We start from the raw sequence: 27,810 nt of genomic DNA on the forward strand, positions 1-27,810 counted from the left end.
GTTGAAACTAGAGGGACCTGGCACTCAGACCACTTCATTGAGCTGAAGTGGTCTGGGTGCCTATAGTGGTCCTTTAGGTGAGAATTAAAATGGACTATAAATTTTAAGGGCAAAATGGCCAAAGTGAAAAATTTCTCTAAGTCAGCTATGCTTTTAGTTTGACTACTTATGTCTTAAATTTGAAAATCACACAAATAACCCTGTAAATGGGCAAGTTATATTTTCCCCACAAGACTGAATAAGCATTGGTTACTCATGTTTCTTTAAAGATATAAATGTATCTTCCCAAAAATAACTTACTTGCACTGTCTGTACTTGTGGAGACTGTATGACAGATGGTTGTGCAGCTTGAATAACTCCATGTACTTGAACAGTCTGTCCATTGGGAAGCTGGACTAATGTCACTGTAGGGGCTGATGATGTTGCATGTGCAGCTGCCATGGATACCTAATAGGAAAGGGGGGAGGGGGAGAGAATGTGTTTTTGTTTTTAGTTTTGTGTTTTATTTTTCTCCAAAAAAACAAATCACACAGTGTTTAAATTACAGCATTTTAGTAATGCATTACATATTTTTTGGTTACCAAATCACTTATAATAAGCAAACAATACATTGACAAGCTCATGGTGAATACGAAAAGGCAACCGCAAGAAATATTTTAAGATTCACAAAAATACAGTTAGATTAATTGACAAGCACAAATCTTTATAGAGAAGCGTAGTGGGATGAATGGATTCAAGTGCAATTGTTCGCATACTATTTATCAAAAAGTAGAAAGCAGTTAAGCACTCGATACCTGTGCTAATGTTGCAATCTGTGGCTGGGTCTGTATGGTCATCTGTTGGGCTTCTGCCTCTGTGACAGCCGCATCTCCACTCTGTTGAGTCTCTGCACCAGATTCCATGGTCATTTAGTTACCTACAAATTGCAGTGAATATGGCTTTACCCTTACCCTTATTTTCCACTAACCTAATTATCCATATGGACTGCATAACACATAATATAACAAATAAACTATTTCACTTAAGATATAAAAACTAATATATTAAAATAGTTAATGCATTAATCAGATATTAAACAAAAAAATAGAATCTTATGTTAATATAAGTACATTTTTACAATCCGTGCATAGAGACTAGAAGCAGGGCTTGCTGTTTATGTGCTTTATCCGTGCTTTCCAAACTGTGTGTTGACTGGAGTGTGCAGGTGTGTCGCGCAAGCACGGCTGTGCAGCGCATACTAATTGGCAACTGCATAAAATGCTTGTGCTCGTAATGCACTATTCAGTGCCTATTAGTATATACCGTGGTCTAGAGATCATACTGCGTTTCAGACAGCGAAAGTGGGGCATCATCATGTGGTCACGCATGCACGGTGCGCTCTGTGCAGACAACGGGGTGTGGTAAGGAGCCGAGAAAGTGTGCTGCTTCCCAAACAGCCTTACAAAAATTAAAGAGAGTGATAAGTGTTATAAGTGTGATCCCATCAACCTCATACACCTTACATGGTAAATAGTTACTGGTTTTAATCCATTTTTTTTCTTTTTTTTTTTTTAATTCTTCCACATATTTACATATTGTTACTCAGAAATGACAAAAGTCTTGGAATTGTAGGTTATCCTTCAAATCCTATACGTTAAGATACATGGAAGGTATTCGTGAGATAGAATGTGTCCATATACATTTCGTTATTACGATTTATGTATGTGTCATTCCTGGAAGTTCCTACATAGCAGTGTCTTATCAAGCCTACTTCCATTCTATGCAAGAACAAATCTACAGAGTATATCTGGCATCAATTACAAATTAAGAGAGATGACGAACTCATAAGCAGAAGATTACATTACTATTTATCAAATCAGGCTTTTAACAAGTAAAATGGAAAACAGATTTAAAATTTAAGACAAAATAGTAATTTTCGGAATATCTGACAACTAAGCTTGGCTACTTTAGCCTGAAATTTGCAATTTGGTTTACATTTCATGTAGTTTAATGTTTAGTAAATAAATGCAAGGACAGATCTTTAAGTGATAATGCCAGCTAAACTCACTATAGATTTGCCTTTGAATGAGACTGCAGGCAGAAACAGCAAGTAAATGGTTTGATTTCATATTTTCCCCACTTCTTCCCTTATTTTCCCACCAATAAATAAATATATAGAAAGGACCTTATGAAGGAACCACAAAAAAGGAGATCACAAAAGATACCAATCAAGAAGAGAAAAAGGGGATATATCAACTAAATAAGACAAAGAACTGGTCAAGAGGTTTGCATACAAAACCTCTAAATGCAGATAAAAAGCAGCAAATCAGAAAGACTGATAGTGGGACCAGGAGCAGATACAAAACATATACATGAATAAGTAGACAAAATAAAAGGATCAAATTACTAATCAAAGTCCAGAAAATAATAAAATATATCCATCAAAATACAGTCCAATTCGGATGCACAGAAGTGATATAAAGTCCCAAATATTCAATATTAGTTCATCATAAGGGTACCAGATATGCAATTTGCTGAATGTAAATGTAAATGTTGCAATCTGTGCCTTATGCTACAAAGTAGAAATATACTGTAGGGAAAACAAAAGCAAGGCTGTGTATTGTTATACCAAAGAGGGAAAATATAAATAATAGGTACAAAAGATTCCAAATAGGATATCACTTGAAACCATATAATAGGTAATGAAACGGCGAACAAAAATTCAACCATGTGTCAAACATCTGGGAAAAGAAAAAAATGCAAGAAAACCGTGTTCTTTGTCAAACTACAGTATTAAATTTATTGGTGATACAATTACAAAACACTCACAAGGTCGAAATTCAAATTTTTCATGTTTGAGAGGCGATTTCTAGACACTGAACCTACAGCAACGGGAAAAAAAGTATTTGATGCCCTATCAATCAGCAAGATTTCTGGCTCCCAGGTGTCTTTTACACAGGTAAAGAGCTGAGATTAGAAGCACTCTTTTAAAAGGAGTGCTCATAATCTCATCTCGTTACCTGTACAAAAGACACCTGTCCACAGAAGCAATCAATCAATCAGATTCCAAACTCTCCACCATGGCCAAGACCAAAGAGCTGGACAAGAATGTAGACCTACACAAGGCTGAGATGGGCTACAAGACCATTGCCAAGCAGTTTGGTGAGAAGGTAACAACAGTTGGTGCGATTTTTCGCAAATGGAAGAAACACAAAATAACTGTCAGTCTCTTGTGCTCCATGCAAGATCTCACCTTGTGGAGTTTCAATTAGCCCAGAACTACACGGGAGGATCCTGTTAATGATCTCAAGGCAGCTGGAACCATAGTCACCAAGAAAACAATTGGTAACACTACGCTGTGAAGGACTGAAAGCCTGCAGTGCCTGCAAGGTCCCAGTGCTCAATAAAGCACATCTACAGGCCCGTCTGATGTTTGCCAATGAATATCTGAATGATTCAGAGAAGAACGGAGTGAAAGTCTTGTGGTCAGATGAGACCAAACCCCCTCAAGGTTTTTTTCAAGATTTTTTGCATTAGCAAGGAGAGTGCCAAGTATATGTGTGTGTGTGTGTGTGTATATACACACATATATATATATATATATATATATATATATATATATATACACACACACACACACACACATATATACTTGGCACTCTCCTTGCTAATGCAAAAAATCTTGAAAAAAACCTTGAGGGGTCGAAACATCGATTTTGTTCACTGATGTATTGAAGTTTTTTTTCACTCAATTAACCCCTTAAGACCGCAGGGCGTTCTATGCCGTCCCCATTTTAGTGGCTCTAAACGCCACAGGGCGGAATAGAACACCGTGTGATCTTTTCTACTTACCCGGTGGGGAACTTACCTGGGAGCCCAGGGAGTCCCCCTCCGTCCGCTTCGGCCCCCCAGGGCCATGTGATCGCGAGGTCCTTGCGAGGACCCCGCGATCACATGGACGGCATAGCCGTCCATGTCAATGCCAGCAGGGGGAGTGCCTGTAATGACAGGTACTCCCCCTGCTGCCTGAAAATAAAATAAAAAGATGTTAAAACAGTGTAAAAATAAGATTATATATACTTTGATCATATATATATTTATTATATATATGATCAAAGTATATAGATACACATAAATATACATTAGATAACAAAACACGGACACCCGTGAACAAGTGATAAATACAAAAGAAAAAAAACTTAACTGATGGGTACACGGCTTCCCAAGGTTATCTCCCAGCTGATAACCATATAACAAGACTGTGTAATTGATAGGAAAATTTTGGGATTCTGCTCGTGTGCCTATAATAGAGGACAAAACATATTGCAAATATTGCTAAAACACTGTAATAAAGCTTCTGGTGATCAGAATGCACTCACATATTCCAGGAAAATAAAGCGTATTATGGGTGCCTCCCCTTGATGGAAACGGGGGGTATGTTCCTTTAAAATTCCCTCCTCAAGTGATGGCCAATAGGGTATCCAGGTCAGCGAGAAGATCCAGCCTTTAAAGTATTCCTTTTGGTTGCGGTTTTTGGATCTTCTCGCTGACCTGGATACCCTATTGGCCATCACTTGAGGAGGGAATTTTAAAGGAACATACCCCCCGTTTCCATCAAGGGGAGGCACCCATAATACGCTTTATTTTCCTGGAATATGTGAGTGCATTCTGATCACCAGAAGCTTTATTACAGTGTTTTAGCAATATTTGCACTGTTTTGTCCTCTATTATAGGCACACGAGCAGAATCCCAAAATTTTCCTATCAATTACACATAAATATACATACACTGTCTACGAGTATTTTAATATTAATATATACATAATTATATATATATTAATATCAAAATACACGTACAATGATATTGATTAAATATATATAATTTTCATTATATATATATATATATATATATATATATATATATATATATATATATATATATAATAAAGAAATATATAAATACGTTAAAAAATAAAATTAAAAAATTAAAAAATAGATAAATATATAAACATGCGTAATTTCGTTCTAACTGTATTTTAAAATTAATATATATTGATATCAAAATACATGTAGAACGAAATAATATATATATTACTATATATATATATACCTATATATAAATACAAATAATTTAAAAAAAATTATATACATATATATATATATATATATATATATATATATATATATATATATATATATATATATATATATATATATATATACATATACACATATATAAATAAATTCTACGTATATATTTATGTAATAATTTTACATAATTAGGTAATTTTATTAATTACAATTTGCAGGACCTGCCTGACAACCCAGGCCGAAAGTTCAGGGAATTTAATTTGCTAGCACTATATTTAACCCTGTAACTTTCCAAGACACCATAAAACCTGTACATGGGGGGTACTGTTTTACTCTGAAGACTTCGCTGAACACAAATATTAGTGTTTCAAAACAGTAAAATATATTACAACGACGATATCGTCAGTGACAGTGACTTTTTCACACACAAATGGCACTTACACTGACGATATAATTGTTGTGATACATTTTACTGTTTTGAAACACTAATATTTGTGTTCAGCGACGTCTCCTGGGTATAACAGTACCCCTCATGTACAGGTTTTATGGTGTTTTCAAAAGTTACAGAGTCAAATATAAGGTTTGCGTTTCAGTTTTTTCACATTAAAATTCGCCAGGTTGCCTTTGAGACCGTATGGTAGCCCAGGAATGAAAATTATCCCCATGATGGCATACCATTTGCAATAGTAGACAACCCAGGGTATTGCAAATAGGGTATGTTCAGTTTTTTTAGTAGCCACTTAGTCACAAACACTGGCCAAAATTTGCGTTCAAATTAGTTTTTTGCATTTTCACATATTAACACTAACTTTGGCCAGTGTTTGTGACTAAGTGGCTACTAAAAAAGACTGGACATACCCCATTTGCAATACCTTGGGTTGTCTACTTTTGCAAATTGTATGCCATCATGGGGGTAATTCTTATTCCTGGGCTACCATATGGTCTCAAAGGCAACGTAACCAATCTGGCGAATTTCAATGTGAAAAAACTGAAATATGTAACACTATATTTGACCCTGTAACTTCCCAAAACACCATAAAACCTGTACATAGGGGGTACTGTTTTACACGTGAGACATCGCTGAATACAAATATGTGTATTGTATTGCAGTAAAAGCAAACAGTATTTTGACATTCACAGTTAAAATGTCAAGTAGAACTAAAAAAATTTAAAAAAATTCTTATTTTCTCCCATTTTTTTGTATATTTTTTTCATATTAAATTATGTTCCATACCTAAATATTAAATGTTAAACGAAAGCCCTGTTTCCCCTGAATAAAATGATATATAATAAGTGTAGGTGCATTTAATATGAAAGAGGTGAATTACGGTTGGACAGACATATAGCGCAAATGCCAGGTTTTGCTTACTTTTTTTTGGATCACAACTTGTACATTTGGCTGCGGTCTTAAGGGGTTAAAACCATCTACTACTCTATTCGAGACCTGCGAGTGCACCTCTGACTTTATTTATTTATATTTTGAATGCGGGTAGCACCAAGGCAAGATAAAAAAAATTATAATTACCATTGGTGCTAACAGGATAAAAAAAAAAAACTGATTTAGGATCCTGATGAAGATCTGTAAGTTCATAATTATCTTGAGGATCTGTAAGTTCATAATTATCTAGATTAGGTTTATTAATGTGATCAAATTCTAGGAAGTACCTTTAAATGGTTTATTTCCTAACAAATTTGTCAGAGTAAGGACATTTCTATAATATTTTTATTTTACATGAGTTCGCTCTCATTCAATTGAATTTGTTCTCTAGTTGGATAATTGAGGTACTCTTTAATATATTTTGAATTTTTTTAGTTGCTCTAATTTTAATCATTAGTCATTAAATCTTAAGTTATGGTAAGCTACCGTTTAATACAAGTTGAAAGAGTTTGTGGTAGTGGAATGCAGGAGGGTAGAGTGCTGGAATATGCGCTGGTTCTGATCACATAATTCTCAAGACTTCTCATCTCTGTTGAAAGACAACTCTGAATAAATTCTTGTAGGAACTGTACTCCTTCACATGCAAAATTAGATTTCAGTAGTTTTACAGAAAACCCTGTTTTCAAGTATTTTTCTTTCCCCAGATATTGGACACATGGCTGAATTGTTGGTTGCTGTTTCACTACCGATTATATGGTTTCAAGTATTTAGAATCTTTTCTACCCATTATTTATATATTCCCTCTGAGGTACTATAATATATTTATGATATAGCTGACTGACAAAGGAAAGCAGCAGATGTGGTCCTACTGCCCTACATGGATAGCAACTACAGCACATATGCTGAGCTTGCCATCGTAACTCCCTATCCAGTATAGCTACAAAGTAAGTGATGTCACTTAAAATGCTGGCACTAAAACAAATGTGTCTGTATCACAGAGGAGGTTTGCCCAGCATGGGTTAGTGTCCCAACGGAGGGCAAATCAAGAAAGCACCAAATGTAAATTAATTGTCCAGACCTCACACGGGGAACACCAAAGCACAGCATTACATTTCCAGGACATTGCAGTAACTTTATTTTTTCGTTTTAAAAATATATAAACTGAAGATCAAGGTGGGGGACCACCATAGCAGGAAACCAGGACCTCTGTCTTACACATTTCATGTGTTTACTTCACTTCATCGGAGCTTGGATGTAACAACTTTTAAAGCAACAATATATGGAGTGAACCATACTACGTAAGCATATAAGTGACAATTACTCATTCACCATTAATGCTTAATATACTTTCTTTAAGCTTCACGTAAACCCTCTTTAGATATAGCAGTGCTGCAAAAGCTTAAATTCCTACTTAACCCCTTAAGGATGGAGAGCGTTCTATGCCGTCCTTAAGGAGCTGAGTCTAAACGTTTTAGTAAGAAAAGAAAAAAAAAATTACACACACACACAAACACACCGTATATACTCGAGTATAAGCCGACCCGAATATAAGCCGAGGACCCTAATTTTACCCCAAAAAACTGGGAAAACTTATTGACTCGAGTATAAGACTAAGGTGGGAAATGCAACAGCTACTGGTACATTTCTAAATAAAATTAGATCCTAAAAAAATTATATTAATTGAATATTTATTTACAGTGTGTGTATATAATGAATGAAGTGTGTGTATATATGAGTGCAGTGTGTGTATTTATGAGTGCAGTGTGTGTATTTATGAGTACAGTGTGAGTGTGTGATGCAGTGTGTGTTTGTGTATGTGTTGCAAAGCCTTGGTGGGGGGTGGGCATTTTTATTATTATTATTTTAATATTTTTTTTGTTATAGTATATTATTAATTTATATATTTTTTTCGTCCCCCCTCTCTGCTTGATACATGGAAGGGAGGGGGGCTCTCACTCCCTGGTGGTCCAGTGGCATTGGCAGTTCAGTGGAGGGGGGCTGGCAGGAAGCGTTTACTTACCTCTCCTGCAGCTCCTGTCAGCTCCCTCTGCAAGTCCCAGTGTAAGTCTCGCGGCCGCGCTATGACCCCGCGGCTCTCGCGAGACTTACACTGGGAGCTGACAGGGATGCTGACCGGACCGACGCGGAGGAGGAGGGAGCTGACAGGAGCTGCAGGAAAGGTAAGTAAACGCTTCCTGACAGCCCCCCTCCTACACAGCCCTTTGTCTGTATTATGGCAATGTAAAGTGTTTGTGACTAAGTGGCTACTAAAAAATACTGGACATACTCCATTTGCAATACTTTGGGTTGTCTACTTTTGCAAATGGTATGCCATCATGGGGGTAATTCTCATTCCTGGGCTACCATACTGTCTCAAAGGCAATACCAATCTGGCAAATTTCAGTGTAAAAAAAAGAAAATGCAAGCCTTATATTTCACTCTGTAACTTTTAAAAACACCATGAAACTTGTACATGGGCGTTCGGTTTTACTCGCGAGACTCCGCATAACACAAATATGAGTGTTTCAAAACAGTAAAACGTACAATTATATCAGTCAAGGTGCCTTTTGTGTGTCAAAAATGCAAAGAAAAATATTTAAAAAACAAATGGCACTTTACTGACGATATCATTGTTGTGATATGTTTTATGGTTTTGAAACACTAATATTTGTGTCCTGCGAAGTCTCCAGAGTAAAACAGTACCCCCATGTACAGGTTTTATGGTGTCCTGGAAAGTTACAGGGTTAAATATAGAGCTTGCAAACAAAATTCTCTGGACTTTCTGCCTGGGTTGTCATGCAGGTCCCTCAAATTGTAATAAAATGACTTAATTACGTAAATATATTTTTAGAATTTTATATACAGGTATATTAACTTTATTATTTATTATTAAGTTTGGCACTCTTCCTATCCAGTATACAAATAAAGAAAAAATACCATGGTGCAAACCTGCGATATGTATATTGATAGCAATGATGAGGTGCACTCCTAGATTAACAAAAATATACTTCAATTTATTGTGCAGAAAAATAGTATTCAAAAGATTGATGTTTTCGACCTCTACAAGGTCTTTTTCAAGATCAGAACGCTGCTGCCCTTGATCCCTATAAATCCTCCGACGTCGGAAATTTAGTCTTCTGGCTATTTCTTTTTTTCACATGGGCACTTCTATCACTCAGGATGACGTCACATGCGGTCTTCTCACACTTCCAGGTCTCAATCTGTTGGGGGAGGTTTCAATTCACGGTCATTGGTAAGTGATTACTTTTGATATCTATATATTTGTATTATTCACTGTACGTCATGTTCTGATCTTGAAAAAAACCTTGTAGAGGTCGAAACGTCGGTCTTTTGAACACTATTTTTCTGCACAATAAATTGAAGTATATTTTTGTTAATCCAGGAGTGCACCTCATCATTGCTATATATATATATATATATATACACACACACACACACACACATATATATATATATATAACGTCCTAAATGTATTATGATTTAAATATATATGTATATTAATATCAAAATACAGTTAGAACACATTTAAACCAGTATATAATTTTTTTACAATTTAATGTTATTTTTTAAATTATATATGTCATTCTAAGTGTTTTTTAATATTATATATATATATATATATATATATATATATATATATATATATATATATATAATATTAAAACACACTTAGAATAATGGATTATGTACGTGTATATAAAAGTACTTAGATCTATATATATGATCTAAGTACTTTTATTAACTTTATTAAACTTTTTAATAACTTATTTACTTTCTAAACTTTTGTGCAGGCATGAGGGGGACAGCCTGAGAGCTCAGGCACTCCCACTGCAGGCACTGCACAAGCCGGCTATTCTGGCCATGTGATCGCGAGGACCCAGCGATCACATGGCCCAGGGGGGACCGGATCAGCCGTAGGGGGACTGCTTGGGATGCCAGGCAAGTCCCCACATCGCAATAGCTGGCAGAGGGTCGCCAGCTATCAGGTAAGTGGATATTTGGGATCAGACATACCAGGTCCGCGGTTGTTAAAATCCTTTTTTTTTGTCGTACCTGGTACGTCGGAGGTCGGGAAGGCGTACTGTAGAGGCTGTGAGAGAACATCACCTGTACGGAAACCTTGCAGCAGTCAGCAATGATTAACATAACCTCTGGAAAGTATTGATTTTGTCTTATTAGTAAGGGTGGAATCTTTTGATCAGCCTCTAGAATGCAAGGAGCAGGCTGTCTCTGTATGTCAGTTGGTTAAAATTTCTGGGACCCTAAAAACAACTTTAGCTGAATTAAGTGGCTTTGGTGTAGAGAGAATGCCCCAGCAGTTTCCATGCTCAATTATTCATCTTTTAGGAGTTAAAGAAAAACAAGTTACCCGCGCTCTCTCCTTAATCCCTATGTATTTTTAAAACAAATGGAGGTTTTTTTAGTTACCTCCAATGGCCATGAGAGGATGAGCCCACCTGCCAACCTCAAGGCAGACCCCCCTAGGTGGGTCCTAACTCTAACCATTCACCTTGCTTCCTTGAGCCTCTGGCAAAAATCTCTACTGAGACAGAAAGGGATATTTTTTTTATATACACCCCTATACGTTATTAACCCTTAATAGGGAACACATGGGATGGGCGACTGCATTGTAACAAGGCTGAGTGATACAAAAAATGGATACAAATGCAGAAAGATAAGTCTTGCGCTCTCTTTTAGGAGTTAAATGAGATTAAAGGGTGCACTTGATGGACTTTTGTCATTTTTCAACCTAAACTACTATGTAACTATGCTTACGCAGCACTAGTCACAACTTCCCAGGCTGAGAGTCACAGAGCCTCCCTACACACTTATTGAAAATAAGTCATTGACAAGCAGCACCATCCCTCCCCGGTTGTGTAGGTATTTCAGTGAAATTCTGGCCCTATCAAGAGATAGAAGGACAAAGTAGGGAATGTATTTCTCCACTGGATGACTTTCTATGACACAGGGTGGAGTCTAAGAGACCTCAGTGACGGCTGCAGGAAATTGGCTGTGTCTATGGAGGATCGTGCCCACCATAGATCTCAATGCTGTACTCTAGCACATGCCGTTGCCAAAGAGTACCCCTCTGGATCAAGATGGAGGTGCCTGTGAGGGACTGACTCAGGTAAGCAAACTCACGTTTACCGGCCACCAGGGACTATGTCACAATTGGAGGACTTTGTGAATCCGGCAAAGTCCCCAAATGGATTAAGTGTCGCTCTTTTGTTCTGTTTTTTTTTTTTCTTTAAATCTCTTTTATCAAATTTTTATCAACATACCGTATATACTCGAGTATAAGATGACCCTAATATAAGTCGAGGCCCCTAATTTTACCACCAAAAACTGGGAAAACTTATTGACTCGAGAATAAGACTAGGGTGGGAAATGCAGCAGCTACTGGTAAATTTCGAAATAAAATTAGATCCCAATAAAATTACAATAATTGAATATTTATTTACAGTGTGTGTTTGTGTGTAGTGTGTGTATATAATGAATGCAGAATGTGTGTGTTTGTATAATGCAGAGTGTGTGTTTATATAATGCATTATATACACACACACACACACACACACACACACACACACACTGTGTGTATATGATGCAGAGTGTGTGTGTGTGTGTGTGTGTGTTTGTAAACTGGGTGGGGGAGGGCATTTTTATTATTATAATTATTTTAATATTATTTAAATTATTTTAATATTTAATTATTATTATTATTTTTGTCCCCCCTTCCTGCTTGTTGCCTGGCCAGGGAGGGGGGTTGTAACATTCCCTGGTGGTCCAGTGGATGGGCTGTGCAGTGGGGGGGACGACTGGCAGCAAGCTGTTACTTACCTTTACAGCAGCACCCTTCACCTCTGTGCAGCTCCTCCATTTAGCTCACAGTGTAAGTCTCTCGGTCTGCGTGCCACGCTAACGGCCGCAGGTGTTGCGAGACTTACACTGTGAGCAGAACGGAGCTGATAGGGGAGCTGCACGGAGGTGAAGGGAGCTGACAGGAGCTGCTGTAAAGGTAAGCAACAGCTCGCTGCCCCCAACAGGACCGCCGGGCTTGTAATGAGCCCGGCGGTCCTTGTCTGTATTATGGCAATGTAAGTTGCCATAATACAGACCTTGACTCCAGTATAAGATGAGTGGTGCTTTTTCATCACAAAAAGTGTGCCGAAAAACTCGTCTTATACTCGAGTATATACGGTACATATTTTCTCTTTTAGAGAATATTAGACATAAAACTTTGATCGAATATATATATATATATATATATATATATATATTATACACACATAAATACATACATACACACACACACACTAATGATATTGGTTGGGATATATACGTGTTTCCTTATTTTCCTTTCTTTGTCCTTTATATCCTCCCCCTTCCATTTTTATAAAGGGCTTCTAATGAAACATGCGTCGGCGTTTTCCTTTCCAAAATCAATTGTAGCGGGATCACCGTTAAACCATAAAAATGATTAAGTGTATTTGCCTATGTTCCCCATGGATTCGTTTTTTCTTGTGTGTTTGACCTGCTCCCCGTTCGGGAGACTGTGTACGAACAAATCCCGTTTGTCTCCCAAATGGGGACCACCCTAATACCCCATTTAGAATGTTTAGTTAGAACGTTCACACCTCACTAACGAGGTGTGAAAACCACAAACCACAAGGGAAGCCTCGGCACATGCAGACCCTGGCCTGGGTGGCGGCCCATTCGTTAGAGAATGCCATCCAGAGGGAGCATTCATGCATAGCTTTCCACTTCGTTCGGCTCCCGAACAGGGACTTCCCCAGTGCCCCCTGGAATGCTCACACCAATCAATTAGAACGTTGGCAACTTGCAGCATAAGTGTGAAACCGCAAGGGAAGTTATTAATGAGTGGTACCCTGGGTGGCCGCCGTTTGTATAGACGAATGCCGGCCAGGGGGAGCATTCGTGTCCTGAAAGGAAACTCTTCCCATGTCTGGTTTCACCCAGGGACACCGCGAAGGAGGCTGTTCATGCAGTTTACCATTCTGGGGGTTACTGAGATTGGTGGGGACAATGGCGGTTTGGCGGGCTTTCTGTGCCTGGGAGCCCAGCAGACGGGTTTTCCCGCGCTGGGACTCCCAGATACAGAGACTCCTGGGAAAGTGGGAAACCCCGTATTTGGGTGGTGGGAACAGAGGACAAAGGGAATGGAGTTCCTATCCCCTGGAGACTGATGTCGGGAACAAGGGACTAGGGTTCCTGTTCCGATACGTGTCCCTGGGAGGGTGAGGGAGAGTATAAGGCAGAGTGTGGCAAATAAAGCTGTTGGAACTGTGTGTCGTTCAGTTACTGAGGGGGAGGGGGGAATGGGTCTGGTCCTTTATTAAATATGGGAGGTAGCCAGCCAGGTTACCCAGGGTCCACTACATCAATCTCCTGTGATTACTTAGAGTTTACTATCTGATTCATTTAGGGTTCTCTATCATATTTGTAGGATTTCTATAATTATATTCCATTTATTTATTTTAACCAAGCTATAGGAATTGCTTCTATTTATACCCAGTTCCATTTTACATTGGTAGTACATCTGAGACTTAATTTCATTCCATTCTGGGATCTAACTACTTTTCCAATTTCTTGCTAGTACGAATTTTGAAGACATCAGAATGTGTGTTATCATCCTATTCTCTTTAGACATTTTAGGCCAGTCTAAATGTAATAAACTCATGTGAAATCATGTGACACACATCATTTTGTCATTTATGAAGATGCATAAAAACCCTGCACTGTGTAAAATGTATATTCTGCAAGCTTTTTCATTGCCTAATTAATCTTATACAACCTTCTTCTGAGTTCTACATACTACAAGGCAAACCTTTTGATGTGCTTCCCATCAATATGTACAGGTGTCCCCGAAAGGATAGTGGATCTGATAAACCTTTTATGGGTGAGGAATATACCATTTCAGAGGCATTTTATAAAACTGCTGATTACTATGAGAAATCTGCACTTTTATAATTAATTAATAAAACACCCGTCTGTCAGAGCCAGGGAGGTTTGCTCCTTGTTTGTTAGTTTACCACAGGAAGTGGCAGTCCCCAAACCCCAAACCAAGGTACTAAAGTGGAAGTCAAAATTATTTTTCCCTCATGAGAAACTACTTGTCTTGGCCCAAAGAATGTCAGTGAGAAAGATGGAGTCCCCTTCTTAGAGCCCTCTGCATTGTACATCAACCTCTGCAGGAAGTGTGTAGTATGTGTGCATGCTGCTGGTGTTTGGCATGTGTTTTGCACCCATCCTGCACAGAGGTAGGGCTATTATAAGTCCCTGCTGGTCCAGTGGAGATAAAATTGCCTGGTGGTCCACAAGGGGGTTAAAGGGACACTATAGTCACCTGAACAACTACAGCTTAATGTACCGTATATACTCGAGTATAAGCCGACCCGAATATAAGCCGAGGCCCCTAATTTTACCCCCAAAAATGGGAAAACTTATTGACTCGAGTATAAGACTAGGGTGGGAAATGCAGCAGCTACTGGTAAATTTCTAAATAAAATTAGATCCTAAAAAAATTATATTAATTGAATATTTATTTACAGTGTGTGTATATAATGAATGCAGCGTGTGTGTATGAGTGCAGCGTGTGTGTGTGAGTGCAGCGTGTGTGTGTGAGTGCAGCGTGTGTGTGTGAGTGCAGCGTGTGTGTGTGAGTGCAGCGTGTGTATGTGTATGTGTGCAGTGTGTGTATGAGTATGTGTGCAGTGTGTGTATGAGTATGTGTGCAGTGTGTGTATGAGTATGTGTGCAGTGTGTGTTGCAGAGCCTTTGTGGGGGGTGGGCAATTTTATTATTATTTTTTTTTCATTATTTTAATATTTTATTTTATTATTTTTTATTATTTTATTTAATTATTATTTTAATATTTTTTTATTGTTATTTTTTATTATTTTATTTTATTTGTAATATTATTATTTTTTTTACTTATTAATATTTTATTATTTCAATTTTTTTTTCGTCCCCCCCTCCCTGCTTGATACATGGCAGGGAGGGGGGCTCTCCTTGCCTGGTGGTCCAGTGGCATTGGCAGTTCAGTGGGGGGGGGGGGGGGGGCTGTGGGGGCTGCAGAGAGTTTACTTACCTCTCCTGCAGCTCCTGTCAGTTCTCTTCTCCTCCGCGCCGTCCATTCAGCTCTTCTGTCAGCTCCCACTGTAAGTCTCGCGAGAGCCGCGGCTCTCGCGAGACTTACACTGGGAGCTGACCGAGGTGCTGAACGGACGGTGCGGAGGAGAAGAGAGCTGACAGGAGCTGCAGGAGAGGTAAGTAAACTCTCTGCAGCCCCCACAGCCCCCCTGTCTGTATTATGGCAATGCAAATTGCCATAATACAGACAGTGACTCGAGTATAAGCCGAGTTGGGGTTTTTCAGCACAAAAAATGTGCTGAAAAACTCGGCTTATACTCGAGTATATACGGTATTTGTTCAGGTGAGATCTATAGCTCCCTGCAGGCAATTTAATGTAAACACTGTATTTTCAGAGAAAATACAGTGTTTACATTGATTGATAGGAATACCTCCAGTGGTCGTCACTCAGACAGCCACTAGAGGGACTTCCTATCTTGCAGGGCCCTAAAAAGGCCCTGTACACGTCAGACGTTTGAAAATACGTCTGACGTGTGCAGGAGAGAGAAGGTACTGTGTGCGCGCCTTCTCTCTCCAGACTGTCAGAGAGGAGAGGGGGCGGGCAAAGACCGCGAGCTGAGCGGTCAGTCAGCTCAGCTCGCGGCCGCTCAAACCGCGCACATGCGCGGTAGTGCGCTCAGGACTTCAGAGGGCGGCATGAATGCCGCCCTCTGAAGTCTGTGCGCATGTGTGGCGAAGCCGCGCATGTGTGGCGAAGCCGCGCATGCGCACAAGGGAGCAATGACGCTTCCAAATGGAAGCGTCTGATTGCTCCCTGCTCGCGCCCGCCTATTTCGGCATTTTGACGAAATAGGGGGCGCGGCTTCACGAGGCTCCCGGCGCTGGAACCAGGTGCGTAAACAGGGGCTGCCTGGAGAGTCCCTTTAAGTGTTTCTGGTTTCTAGTCAGGAGCATGTGGTCAGTCACACACACAGTCGACTGCCCTCAATCTACACAACATTAAACAATGCTCAAAAGGCAGACTAAAATTGGAGGGATGCAAAGAACTTTATTTTAGAGCCATGTAAATGTAAATCTTTCTGATATGTTTATAGATTTGCTGGCACTTCAGTGAAGAATGCTGATTACATCTACAGCTATCTGGAGGTTAATGTGGCATTTTACCTATTCTTAGTTCTATAATGCTGTTCTAAAAAACAAAACAAAACAAAAAAACCTTACTCTTAGCACCAGAGCCACTACAGCTTAATGTAGAGGTTTAGGCGCATAGTGACTGTCCCTGCAGTCTTGGCCATGCAAATAATGCCTTTACTGTGCAATTAATAAAAGGCCATTACAAGACTCCTGTTTTCAAAGTGTAATACCCCAACACACAGAATTTACGATAGCAAGGGACAAGACGAGGAATTAACGCATTACTGGGCCTTAGAATTGCTTTACGTTAGACAGAGAAAAAGCGTAATCAAAGACGAGCAAAAGGTCAAGGTAACGGAGAGACAGCAAAAACCAAGAACTAGCCAGAGTCATGTAAATGGTAAGCAGTCAGATGGGTAAACAAGACAGGAAAAGGTTAAAGATAAAGTCAGATACAAAGCCAATGGTCAATATCAGAATAAACACAATAGATCAAAGAACGCACTAAAGGGTACTGAAACAGAAACCACGATAGGACAAAGTGGATACGACTAGGGAGGTTTAAATATCCTTGACTAACATTTGAGTGGCCCACGTCATGCCCACTCCCCCAAAACATGTGTGTATGACATAGGCCAATGGGAGCCTGAATCTACTTTTGGCTCCCACTGCCCCTTTAAGAGCGTGGGTAATGCGAGACGCAATCCTAGTGCCAGGTGGGCCACGTGACCGCTCACTGCGATCAATGCACCCGGCCTGCTCAGAAGGGAAGATTTAGCCACGCGCAGCTCGCACGGGGCTCGAGCTGAGGACCCCGGCTGGCCCCCGGATAAGGAAAGTACCGCCACACCAGTAATGCTTGAGTATCGAAAATACCCCAGAGGCTAGGTCGGTCACAAATCATTAACACTAGCTTTCAAGCTAAATTATTATTACAATTTTAGCCATTGCAAACCAGCCACTGTCAAATGTGGATATAATTTCAATAGAAACATAGTAATGCCTACCATTTACATCAGCTATAAACCTACTTTTGCTCAGAATATTAGTGTGTATAGCAATATGGGAAAAATAAGAATATAAATCAATCAATGGTAGGCAACCTTTTAACAGTATACTAAATAATTTGGTTTCCTAGGTGGGGAAGAAACCCCCTAAACAGTATAGGATTGAGCATAACTTTACTGTGCTCTCCGTGCATATACCTCCTTTTATTATTTTATTAGCTGTACAGATAGCACGAACTTGTTTTTTTTCCCCACCATTTTATACACTGGTGAACTCTCACTGTGATAAAACAGCATATTGAAAGAGACCACTTCTACGAAGCGGACTATCATATTGTATATGTTCAAGAGTAGTCTGTGGTATTGTATATGATACGTACACATTTGGGCTGTTTGTGAGATTGTGTGTAAGAGACTGTGGAGTTGTGAACGCATATGAATTGTCAGTGGTTTTGTGTTTGTGGGCTGTTTCATGTGTATAAGGAAAAGGCATTTTCTGCAGCTTGGCTCAGTTTGGCTCGGTGAAAAACCTGCTGGCCAGGTACAGGTCAAGGGCAGTTTCTGGTGCAGGCTGCTCTACTCCTGTGCAGATTCCTGTGAGGAAGTGATCTGAGATGAATGTGTAAATCGGGGATTGTCCATCACCACCTGCAATCACCACTCTGGTTGCACTAGCAAATATCAATTTGGCACTGGCAGCCTTAAGTGTCGTGCAAAGGCATCTCAAGTGCAATGCATGGTACACGTGCCATAGGTTGCCAACTCCTGATATAAATAGAGGCAATCTTCAGCACTCCAGATGTTTTGGACTACACCTCCCATGATGCTCTGTCAGTATTATGGCTGTAGGAGCATTGTGGTAGATGCAGTCCACAACATCAGGAGTGCAAAGAGCAGTCATGAAAAGCATAAAGGGAGTTGTAGTCCTACAACATCTGGGTATCAACCTTTTTGGTACCCCTGTTCTACAGGTACTAACTGCAAGAGCAAAGCAGTGACAGAGGTCTCAATCGTTGTCCTCCCAGTGAAATTCTATAAATATATTGACCACTGCACAATGTGTTTAAGGATAGCTCAACAATGCCAAGAAGGCAAGTTGCCATGATTACACAAATATCGCCGAGCTCCTAGAATGTCTAGATTCTGGTTGGCTATATCTACCATAAAACTCTTACAATCATAATGCTGGCAAAGCATCAAAAGAGATGCCTGAAGTCCTGAAGGTTGCCTACCTCTTTAATAGGCGGTCTATGCTCCAGCAACAGCTTAAAGGAACAGTACAGTCACATACACAACTTTAGCTGAATGAAGCAGTTTTAGTGTATAGATCATGTCTCTCTGATTTTACTGCTCAATTCTCTGCCATTTAGGAATTAAATCACTGTTTCTTTTTATGCAACCCTTGCCACACCTCCTCTGCCTGCATGAAAAACAAAAAAAATGGTTTCACTTTCAATCAGATGTAATTTACCTTAAACAATTGTATCTCTTGTTCTGTAAATTGAACTTTATTCACATACAGGAGGCTTTTGCAGGATCTAGCAAGATATTAACATAGCAAGGGATAAGAAAATCTAAATTAAACAGAACTTGCAATACAGAAAGGATAAACTTTAGATGACTTTACAGGAAGTGTTTAGGAAGGCTGTGCAAGTCACATGCAGGGAGGTATGACTAAGGTTCATAAACAACATGATTTAACTCCTAAATGGCAGAGAATTGAGCAGTGAGGTTGCAGGGGTTCTATACCCCAAAACTGCTTCATTAAGCTAAAGTTGTTTTGGTAACTATAGTGTCCAAACTTCTGGAATAAAAGGGAATCAGGACATGTCACACAGGTCATGTGTCCTTAAGGGGTTAAAGGATCTCCTTTGCATTCCCACACATCCTTGGGAAAATGAGATGACATCCTCCCAACTTTCTGTCAGGATGCCATGCGGGTGAGCTATGGAATCCCAGAAGCAGACTGTTGATTCACAGTTTAGATAACCACTAGAATTCTGAGACAGGACTGCAGCGTGGAAACATCTAATCAGTTGAAATTTACAGAAGGGAGCTGCAGTGTAGAGGCAAGTCAAGTGAATGTAACATGTTAGACAAAGAAAAAAAAAAGAGACAATTCAAAGTAAATTTAGCATTTGAGACAAAAATAGCTAAACTGGAAGCATAGCCAACTGATACTTTTTCCAATTCAGCTATTTGGGCATTAAATTAGAAAATCACTTTGAAATGGCACTTTAATAAATAACCTTGTTAATTTACTTTGGTAGAAAAGTGTGTTAAACTAACTTCCTGCTTGTAGATTATGTACCATGAACGACCTGGTATTCTGTTACCATGGTTATTTTTTGCATATCTGTTGTATGTATTGTTCCATGTCCTGTCTAATTCTTACAATTAAAAGAATTCATGCTAAAAAAATAAAAATAAAAGATATGTATGAAAGAAATAATATAGCTATTTTAAAAAGGTGTTAACGTTGTGTAATTGCTGGGTATGCTTTTTTTGGTGAAACAAAATAGACCCAATAGATCAGAATGAGATGATCCTGACTGGATCTCTCTGTGTGCAGCTTCCTTCAGAAACCACACAGAGCGATGCAGCTGGAAAAGTGAGTATTTCATGTTTATTTTTTTTATTACATTCAAAACTAGAGGGTATTTTGTAGGCCATAATTTTTTTTTTTTTATATATGTCTTCATAATTCAGGGCATATTGACGTGAATTCCGTTTATTTTCACACTGACTCCGTGGACTTTGTGAGTTGTACATAAATCCATAAACCTATGCCGGATTGATTCAGATACCCATAATGCAATCCATCCAGTTGCCTCAATACTTTGGATGTAAGTGCTTCTGTGAGCCAAGAATCCTGGAATGGCTAGGAATTCCCATCCTAAATTTTCACAACGAAAGATGTGTTCATGGGCCTGGGGCAGTCTTCTTTGTCTCTGTCAAATTTATAAGCTCCTGTAATTTATTTCTATACAGAACAAATAAGACAGTAGGCACCTACTTCTCACAAATAATGTGTTACGTTTTTAATTAACATTGTTCTCCTGTATGGGAATGCTGACACAAACGAAACATTCTCTCCCCTCCCCTCAGGTGTTAATTTGTAGTCCTATATAGTAAGAATTTAGAAGTAGACTTTACCGAATCAAATGTATATCCACCTTGATATGTTAAGATATTGTGAAATTGGAATGCAAGATTTCAACATTCTAATAGTGACATTTGAATTGTGGCAAATATTAAAATGTAACAAGACCATACTACAATCAGTACATGTATCCGTGGAAACTTTTTTGTGTGAGAATATTTTCTGTTTAAATAGGTTATATGAAATTTATTCAAATGTAAAGTGAAGAAAATGTCTCCCTTATACAGTGTTCAAACCTAACTTCAAGAAAATAAAACCAGATACTGCAGTCACTCTCAAGGCTAAATTATCTGTCAGAGATAGGATGGGGAAGTTTTATATGTATTGCTACAATCGGGGTCATTAAAGGACCACTACAGTGCCAAGAAAACATACACTGGGTCCCCCTTCGGCCGGGTTGGATGGAGAGGAAGGGGTTAAACTTACCTCCTCCTCTTCGGGTGAATGCGCATGCATTTCCTATGGACGCTGGCGTCTACTCACTGTGAATTTCACAGTGAGAAGCGCGGAAGCCCTCTAGCGCCTGTCACTGAGACAGCCACTAGAGGCTGGATTAACCCCAATATAAACAAAGCAGCTTTTTTCTGAAACTACTATGTTTATAGAAAAAAAGATTAATCCTAGAGGCACCAGGCACCCAGACCACTTCATTAAGCTGAAGTGGTCTGGGTGCCTATAGTGGTCCTTTAAGCAAGTTAGCATATATACAAGAAAACATGATTCAATTGACATACAATTATAAATCAACATGCTTCTTAAACCTAGATGTAATATAGTATGTGGTGATGGACAAATTTGCCTTTAATCAACAAGAGTTTATATTCCTATTTATTTTTTAGCTTAACACAAATGTATGTTTACAAGAACACCAAACATATTGCCACTAAAGTCCTTTCAGCTCATCTCTTTCATTATTTAGGGTAGTTTAATACCTGGAGGAATCTACTCCATAATATTATTGCAATATATTATATAAAAAAAAAAAAAAAAAAAAAAGTATTCGAATGAAAGGTTATGATTTAATTAAAACATTATTCTGAAAAGAAAGGACCCATTGTTTACAAAAATATGAAGACAAGTTTATAGGCGAGCAATGTTTTTCCACAGACCTAGCTGTTCTGCAGTCAGGTAATTTGTGACAAACTTTGATACCTGGAATGCATACATGCAAGGGAGGAAAACAAAAAATAAAATCTGGAAACCGGATGCAACAATCCGAGTTGGATCCTGAAATGTGCATAGTGCCCTTACGAACAATTTTCCAAAAATAGCAAAAGAGGCATATAATTTTACCTTGTATTTTTCAAATGTTCCTATGTGTTAAGCCATAACATCTATATCCATTAACCAAACACTGCCAACGTAATATGTACATCTAAATGGACAACGCTGCAGTGGTGTAAGAATTTTAGCACCAATAGCGATTGTCCCTAAAAAAAAAAAAAAAGTGCAACTTTATTTAATGGGGAAGATTAAATATAAACCCCGTCTCCGAATTGCAAAAGTACCATAATGCAGAGCCTGCTTGTAAGAAATTTACAAATGTAAAAAAAAATAAAAAGTGCTTGTGGCTTATTAGGAATTTTTTGTAACAGCCCTGAAATATGCAGGCCCACAAGGGGGCGGCGGGGAATTAAAAATCTCCCGCCTAAAAGGAAATGAGAGCAAAACAGACATGAAAATAAAACTCAAACATCTTTGTTTTGAACTTTATTTGACACGATGATTAAGGGAGAGGAACCACATAGGGATAACTATAGGATGGAATTTCAAATTCATAATTGTAAATACTCTATTAGTGTTAAACACACATCTAACCTTAACTAGTAGCAACAAGTTAACGATTGTGTGAATATTAAAAATATGAGACTACTACAAGTTTTGGATTCACAATTACAAGGCCTGGTCCCTAGGTGTGAAGACAATTTATCATGATTGTACACCAAACAATGCGGGGTAAAAAGTAGTAATGTCAAGGTCACAGGATGTTAACCTATAATGGAGTTAATGCTTTCAACCAACAACATTATTTTTGTCTTGAGTGGAGATCAACCACAACATTTAAATGTTCTAGCATAAATGTGTTGTCATAGCTGATGTACGTCACAAAGAAAAAAAAAATTATAAGAGGAAAGCACACACATTACTTTAATCACAGACACAAGACAGATTTAAGAATTATATAAAATGTTTATGAAGATGTTTATGACACTTACGCATTTAATAGTTAAGTTAAATTTATGTTACAATTACAGGGTTTGCCTGCAATATCACTGTAAAACCTGCCCTATATTTTTCATAAAATGGGCAATCTGCATTTACATTGACAAGGAAAGATTGAGACTAATCCTGATTTTCACATTTTCATGAAGCCTTCTACAAATCAGGAGCATTACAATGAAAATGCAATGAGCCGGACCAGCCTATTTCTACCCTGACATCCTGATTCAAGAATGCAACAACCATGTAAACACAGGGGTGTGTGGGGGGTTGTGCAGCTTAAAGTCAGTGTATAAAAACAAGGTAAGTGCATGCTGCTGTATATGTATACATGTACTACTATACATACATACACAGACAAATTGGGTTATTCACTAAAGTGTGAATTGTTAGGAAATGAATGAATTTCAGGCCAGAATAGGCAAGCTGGAAATATAGAATAGCTGACTTTTCAGGCTTGACTATTTTGGTCTAAAATGTCAAATTCACTTTGAATTCCCCTACAATTTAAACAAGTGAATGAATAATCGTAAGTGAAATGTTTGCCAAAATTACAAAAATTTAGGCTAAGTAAAAAAATAAATAAAAAAACATTCCTAATTTGACAACATTTTGCAATTATTCAATTCACTACTTCTCGCTATGTAACGAATTACCCTGGCGAAGTTTAGTGAATAAACCCCTAGTGTAAATGAAAACACAGGAACGCAGTAAAAGAAAAAAAAAAAAAAAAAGAAAAAAAAAAAACACACTGGCCATAAAATATAGACATTAAAAAAAAAAAAGGAATATCTTGTGTGCACCATATGTATATATACACACATAATGTATACACACATATACACTGAAAAAATAAAAATAAAACAGGCAACCCAAAATATTGTATAAATAAAAAAATAGTCTATAAAAAATGGCAACATAAACAGAAAGTGGTAAAAATCCAAAATGCTAATTTTTTTTATATAAAATAAACCTCGACACGGGCCGTTTAAAGATGTAAAAATCAGAGGTTTTGTCGCGACAGCCGCGGTCTCCTATCGCGACACGGCCATGCCGCCCGTCTCCCCCCGATCCCCGGTGACCCCCGTGTGAGCCCCGCCGGCGGCCGCCATTATCCTTTGTTTGGCGGCTCTTTCTGTGGCCGCTCGGCCCTGCCCGGGGCTGCACAGCGGCCGGCGCTCCGTGCTGACCCCGGGTCAGTCCCCGCAGGGCTGGCTGGGGGAATGGGAGATAAAGGGAGCCCGGCTGTGGAGCTCCTCACAGCCCCCGAGCCCCCCGGGGTGTGTGAAGGCAGAGTGTGAGGAGAGCCCCCGGCGGCTGCGGCCTGCTCCATGTCTGTGCTCCAGCCTCTCCCTCTCCTCCTCCTTCCTCTTACCGGGTTACACTGCCTCTCCTCCGTCACTGCTTTCGTTCGCGGCTGGGATCTCGCTGGGCTTTTTTTATTCTCTTCCCCACCACGTAACACACCGCGTCAAACTACACCTCCGCCGCGTCACTGCCAGCGCTGCTCGCCCTCTCTCCTTCCTCTGCTGCTAAAGCTGCTGAGTGCTCAGGGCTTCTTTTTTTTTTTTTTTTTCTGATTTTTTTTTTTTTTTTTGGAGTGAAGCTAGGGCGCGGCGTAGAGCGGCGGGCTCTCTTCTGATAGGCCAACGAGCTGCTCTTCGGCAGCCCACAGAGCCAATAGCGAAAGAGCAAAGGCGTGGCTAGCTGGAGGAGACGCGACCTTCTACGGAAATGCACGAGTGGTGGCGAATGGATTTGTTCGTGTTTGGCTCTGCTATGGAGACGGAAATACACGACTCAGTGATCTCAAAAAAAGGGCTTTGTGATGTGTGTTTATACACACACGTATACATATATACGTTATATAGTGTGAACATATGTATATATAAACAGGTATACATATATATACACACACAAATATATGTATGTATGTATACATGTCTTATATATATATATATATATATATACACATACACACACATCATAAAGCACTTCTTTATGGAGACCACAGAGTCTTGCACACATATATATATATATATACACACCTCTCTCTCTAAATAGGTAGATATCTATGTAAATTATATTATATTTATATAATAAATGTTAAATTGGGAAGAATTGTGGAGAGTAGACAGAGGAACTGCAAATCTTATTGTAAAAATAGCCAAATTGGAACTCGGTTAAAATTTTTAATTCCCTATTCAATTCTGAACAATTTGCAGTTCTAGTGAATAACCCCCTGCAGAGTTATCAGCTTAACTGGGATAGGTAGGAAACAGAATTGGGAATTTCACATTTAAGATCAAAATGATCATGTTGGAAGATAGCTCAGTTGGAAAATTTTACTATTTCAGCTATCTTGGCCCAACAAATTGAAATGGTCAGTTTTCGGCGTTGTACAGTTCATATTGAAAGAGGAACTGTCAGTCTGTCACTTCCCCGGATTTCTAATATTATGTTTACATATCCCTTGTACATAAATAAATACTGTTGTTTTCAGAATATAAGACTCACCCATACATTTTAAGCAGAAATTTCGGGAATAAAATAAAACCTGTACCATAACTGCAGTAAACCTTAGCTTTGTTAATTAAAATGATTAATTAACATCGAGATGGACAATAACAGTGGATAGCTACCACTTTAGAACTCACAGATCTAATATCGCTATAAACTGAAATTGTATTAACTCCACTAATAATCGTCCGTTAAATCTGGGTATCACAATTATCTGTTATTTCTCGGCACTCACTCATTTGTTTTTTTCACATAAAAGAAGTGATAAGAACGATAAGTAACTATCCATGTCACTCTAAAGGAACACATAGGGTCAGGAACACAAACATGTATTCCTGATCCTATAGTGCAGGCTTCCCCAAACTCCAACCCTCCAGATGTTGCTGAACTACAACTCCAATGATTCTATGAATGAAATAGATAGGCTGAGCAGTGGCGTACTAAGGAGGGGGTGGGGGGGGGCGGTCCGCCCCGGGTGCCATCAGGCAGGGGGGTGCCACCAGGGCTGGCCAGGCTTGTAGTTCAGTGAGCTGTGTGGCCGCACCGGTTGCCATAGCAGCAGGGGCACCGGGCAGCGGACACAGCTCACACGCAGGGGCTGGGAGCAGGAGCTGGAGATCTGGCTGCACGGAGATTTGGGGGCGGAGCCAGAATGGCCGTGGGGGCGGAGCCAAGCTGGACGTGGGGGCGGAGCTACATGCAGCCTCATACTGCTGCACACAGAGAGAGGGGAAGCGGGAAGGAGTCCCTGCTTCCCCAACTACAGCACAGGAGGGACTGGATGCACTCCTCCTCCAGCCCAAGCAGGGCCGGCGCGTCCATAAGGCGTCACAGGCGGCCGCCTTAGGGCGCCACAGAAGGGGGGCGCAAAAATCCAAATCTCTGGCACCTGGCCAGAGACTTGGATTTTTAAATATTTCTGACACCCTAAGCCCACAGCAGCCGCCCCTCACAACTCACACACTGCCGGTGTTTTGAAGTTCAGAGCTGCTGCTACGGAGTCACACTATGGAAGCCTGGATGCTGCAGGGCCTCCCTGAGGCATTGTAACAGCCCTGCAGAGTTTTCATTGGCTGCTGTCTGCAAAGCTCCGCCCCCTTGCTCTGTATCAGCCCTCCCACAACATGATGTATGTCACCAGACCGCGAGGGAGTGGGAAACAAGCTCCCACTCTGAAGGCTGGCTCCAGCTCCTACAGGTAGGAGCAGGGCCGGTGCAAGGATTTTTGGCTGCACAGGCAAAAACTGACTGTGAGTGAGTATCTGGTGTGTGAAAGTGATTGGGTATCAGGGTCTGTGAATGTGAGTGTGTTGTCTGTGTGTGTCAGAGTATAAATGTCTGACTGTGAGTGTGCATGCCCTGCATGCATAATTGTAAGTCTGTGTGATTTTGTGCATCTATGAGTGTGACTGTAGGTGTATGCTGTGAGTGTGTATCACTTTAAATGTGTATGAGAATATTTCTGATTGTGATTTTATTTGACTGTAACTGAATGTGTTTGTATGTAATTGTTATGTATATCTCTGAGAATTTATGTTCCTGTGTGACTGAGGGCAGTGTGTGTATGACTGTGTGCCCCTATCTGTGAGTGAGTGTTTTGTGACTGTTACACTGTAAGTGTGTAGAGCAGAAGTAGCTGTAAAAGCTTATAAAAGGGTGCACACAGGGAACCTGGAAGGGGTTAATTGACCTAATTGCTATGAGAAGCTAGCCATGATGTGAATTGAGGAGAAAGGGGTACATTGCAGAGAAATATGGAATTTTAGTTTAGGAGGGTATAATTGCAAAGAAATAAGGACTTCCAATTTTTGGGAGGCATGGAGTAAACTGCAGGCCTATGTGATTATTAATATTGCTTATGGAGGGGGTTAATTTTCAGGAGGCTGCCACCAGAAACTCCAGTTATTGAGCTAAGCCCAGCCATGTAGGACCTCACTTATTGGTTAAGAGTTTCAGCTAAGCGCTGTTAGCCAATGAGAGAGTTAATGCGTGGCTGGGCGTAGGTCAGTGGTGTGGTGGAATCTCGGTAAAAATAAATTTAGTAGGCCGAGATTACCACGTGGCATGTGTACGTGCATATGCTGACGTATCGATCAGTTGGTTGCACGAGGCAAGATACGATCAGTAGTGTACGGAGCATGTGCAAGAATACAGGATATAGTATTCCCCCTCCTCCATTGTGCTGGA

At 39.6% G+C, this 27,810-nt stretch overlaps 1 protein-coding gene across 2 annotated transcripts in view; it reads right to left on the reverse strand.

The window, feature by feature from the left end:
* The window catches only part of CREB1 (cAMP responsive element binding protein 1), a 52,631-nt gene extending 27,975 nt beyond the window's left edge, over nucleotides 1–24,656 (reverse strand). The window contains exons 1-3 of one of the 2 annotated variants that reach the window (XM_063430119.1): nucleotides 24,479–24,656; nucleotides 795–916; nucleotides 301–447 (exon numbers count right to left, since the gene is read on the reverse strand). In XM_063430119.1, the coding sequence (XP_063286189.1) occupies nucleotides 301–447; nucleotides 795–908 (261 nt within the window). In that variant the 5' untranslated portion in view covers nucleotides 909–916; nucleotides 24,479–24,656. The remainder of the gene's footprint in view (nucleotides 1–300; nucleotides 448–794; nucleotides 917–24,478) is intronic. The other variant, XM_063430120.1, reaches the window with a different exon arrangement.
* Between the last annotated feature and the right edge of the window lie 3,154 nt (nucleotides 24,657–27,810).

Source organism: Pelobates fuscus, chromosome 8, assembly GCF_036172605.1.
Source record: "Pelobates fuscus isolate aPelFus1 chromosome 8, aPelFus1.pri, whole genome shotgun sequence".
In the NCBI taxonomy this organism is placed as follows: domain Eukaryota; kingdom Metazoa; phylum Chordata; class Amphibia; order Anura; family Pelobatidae; genus Pelobates; species Pelobates fuscus.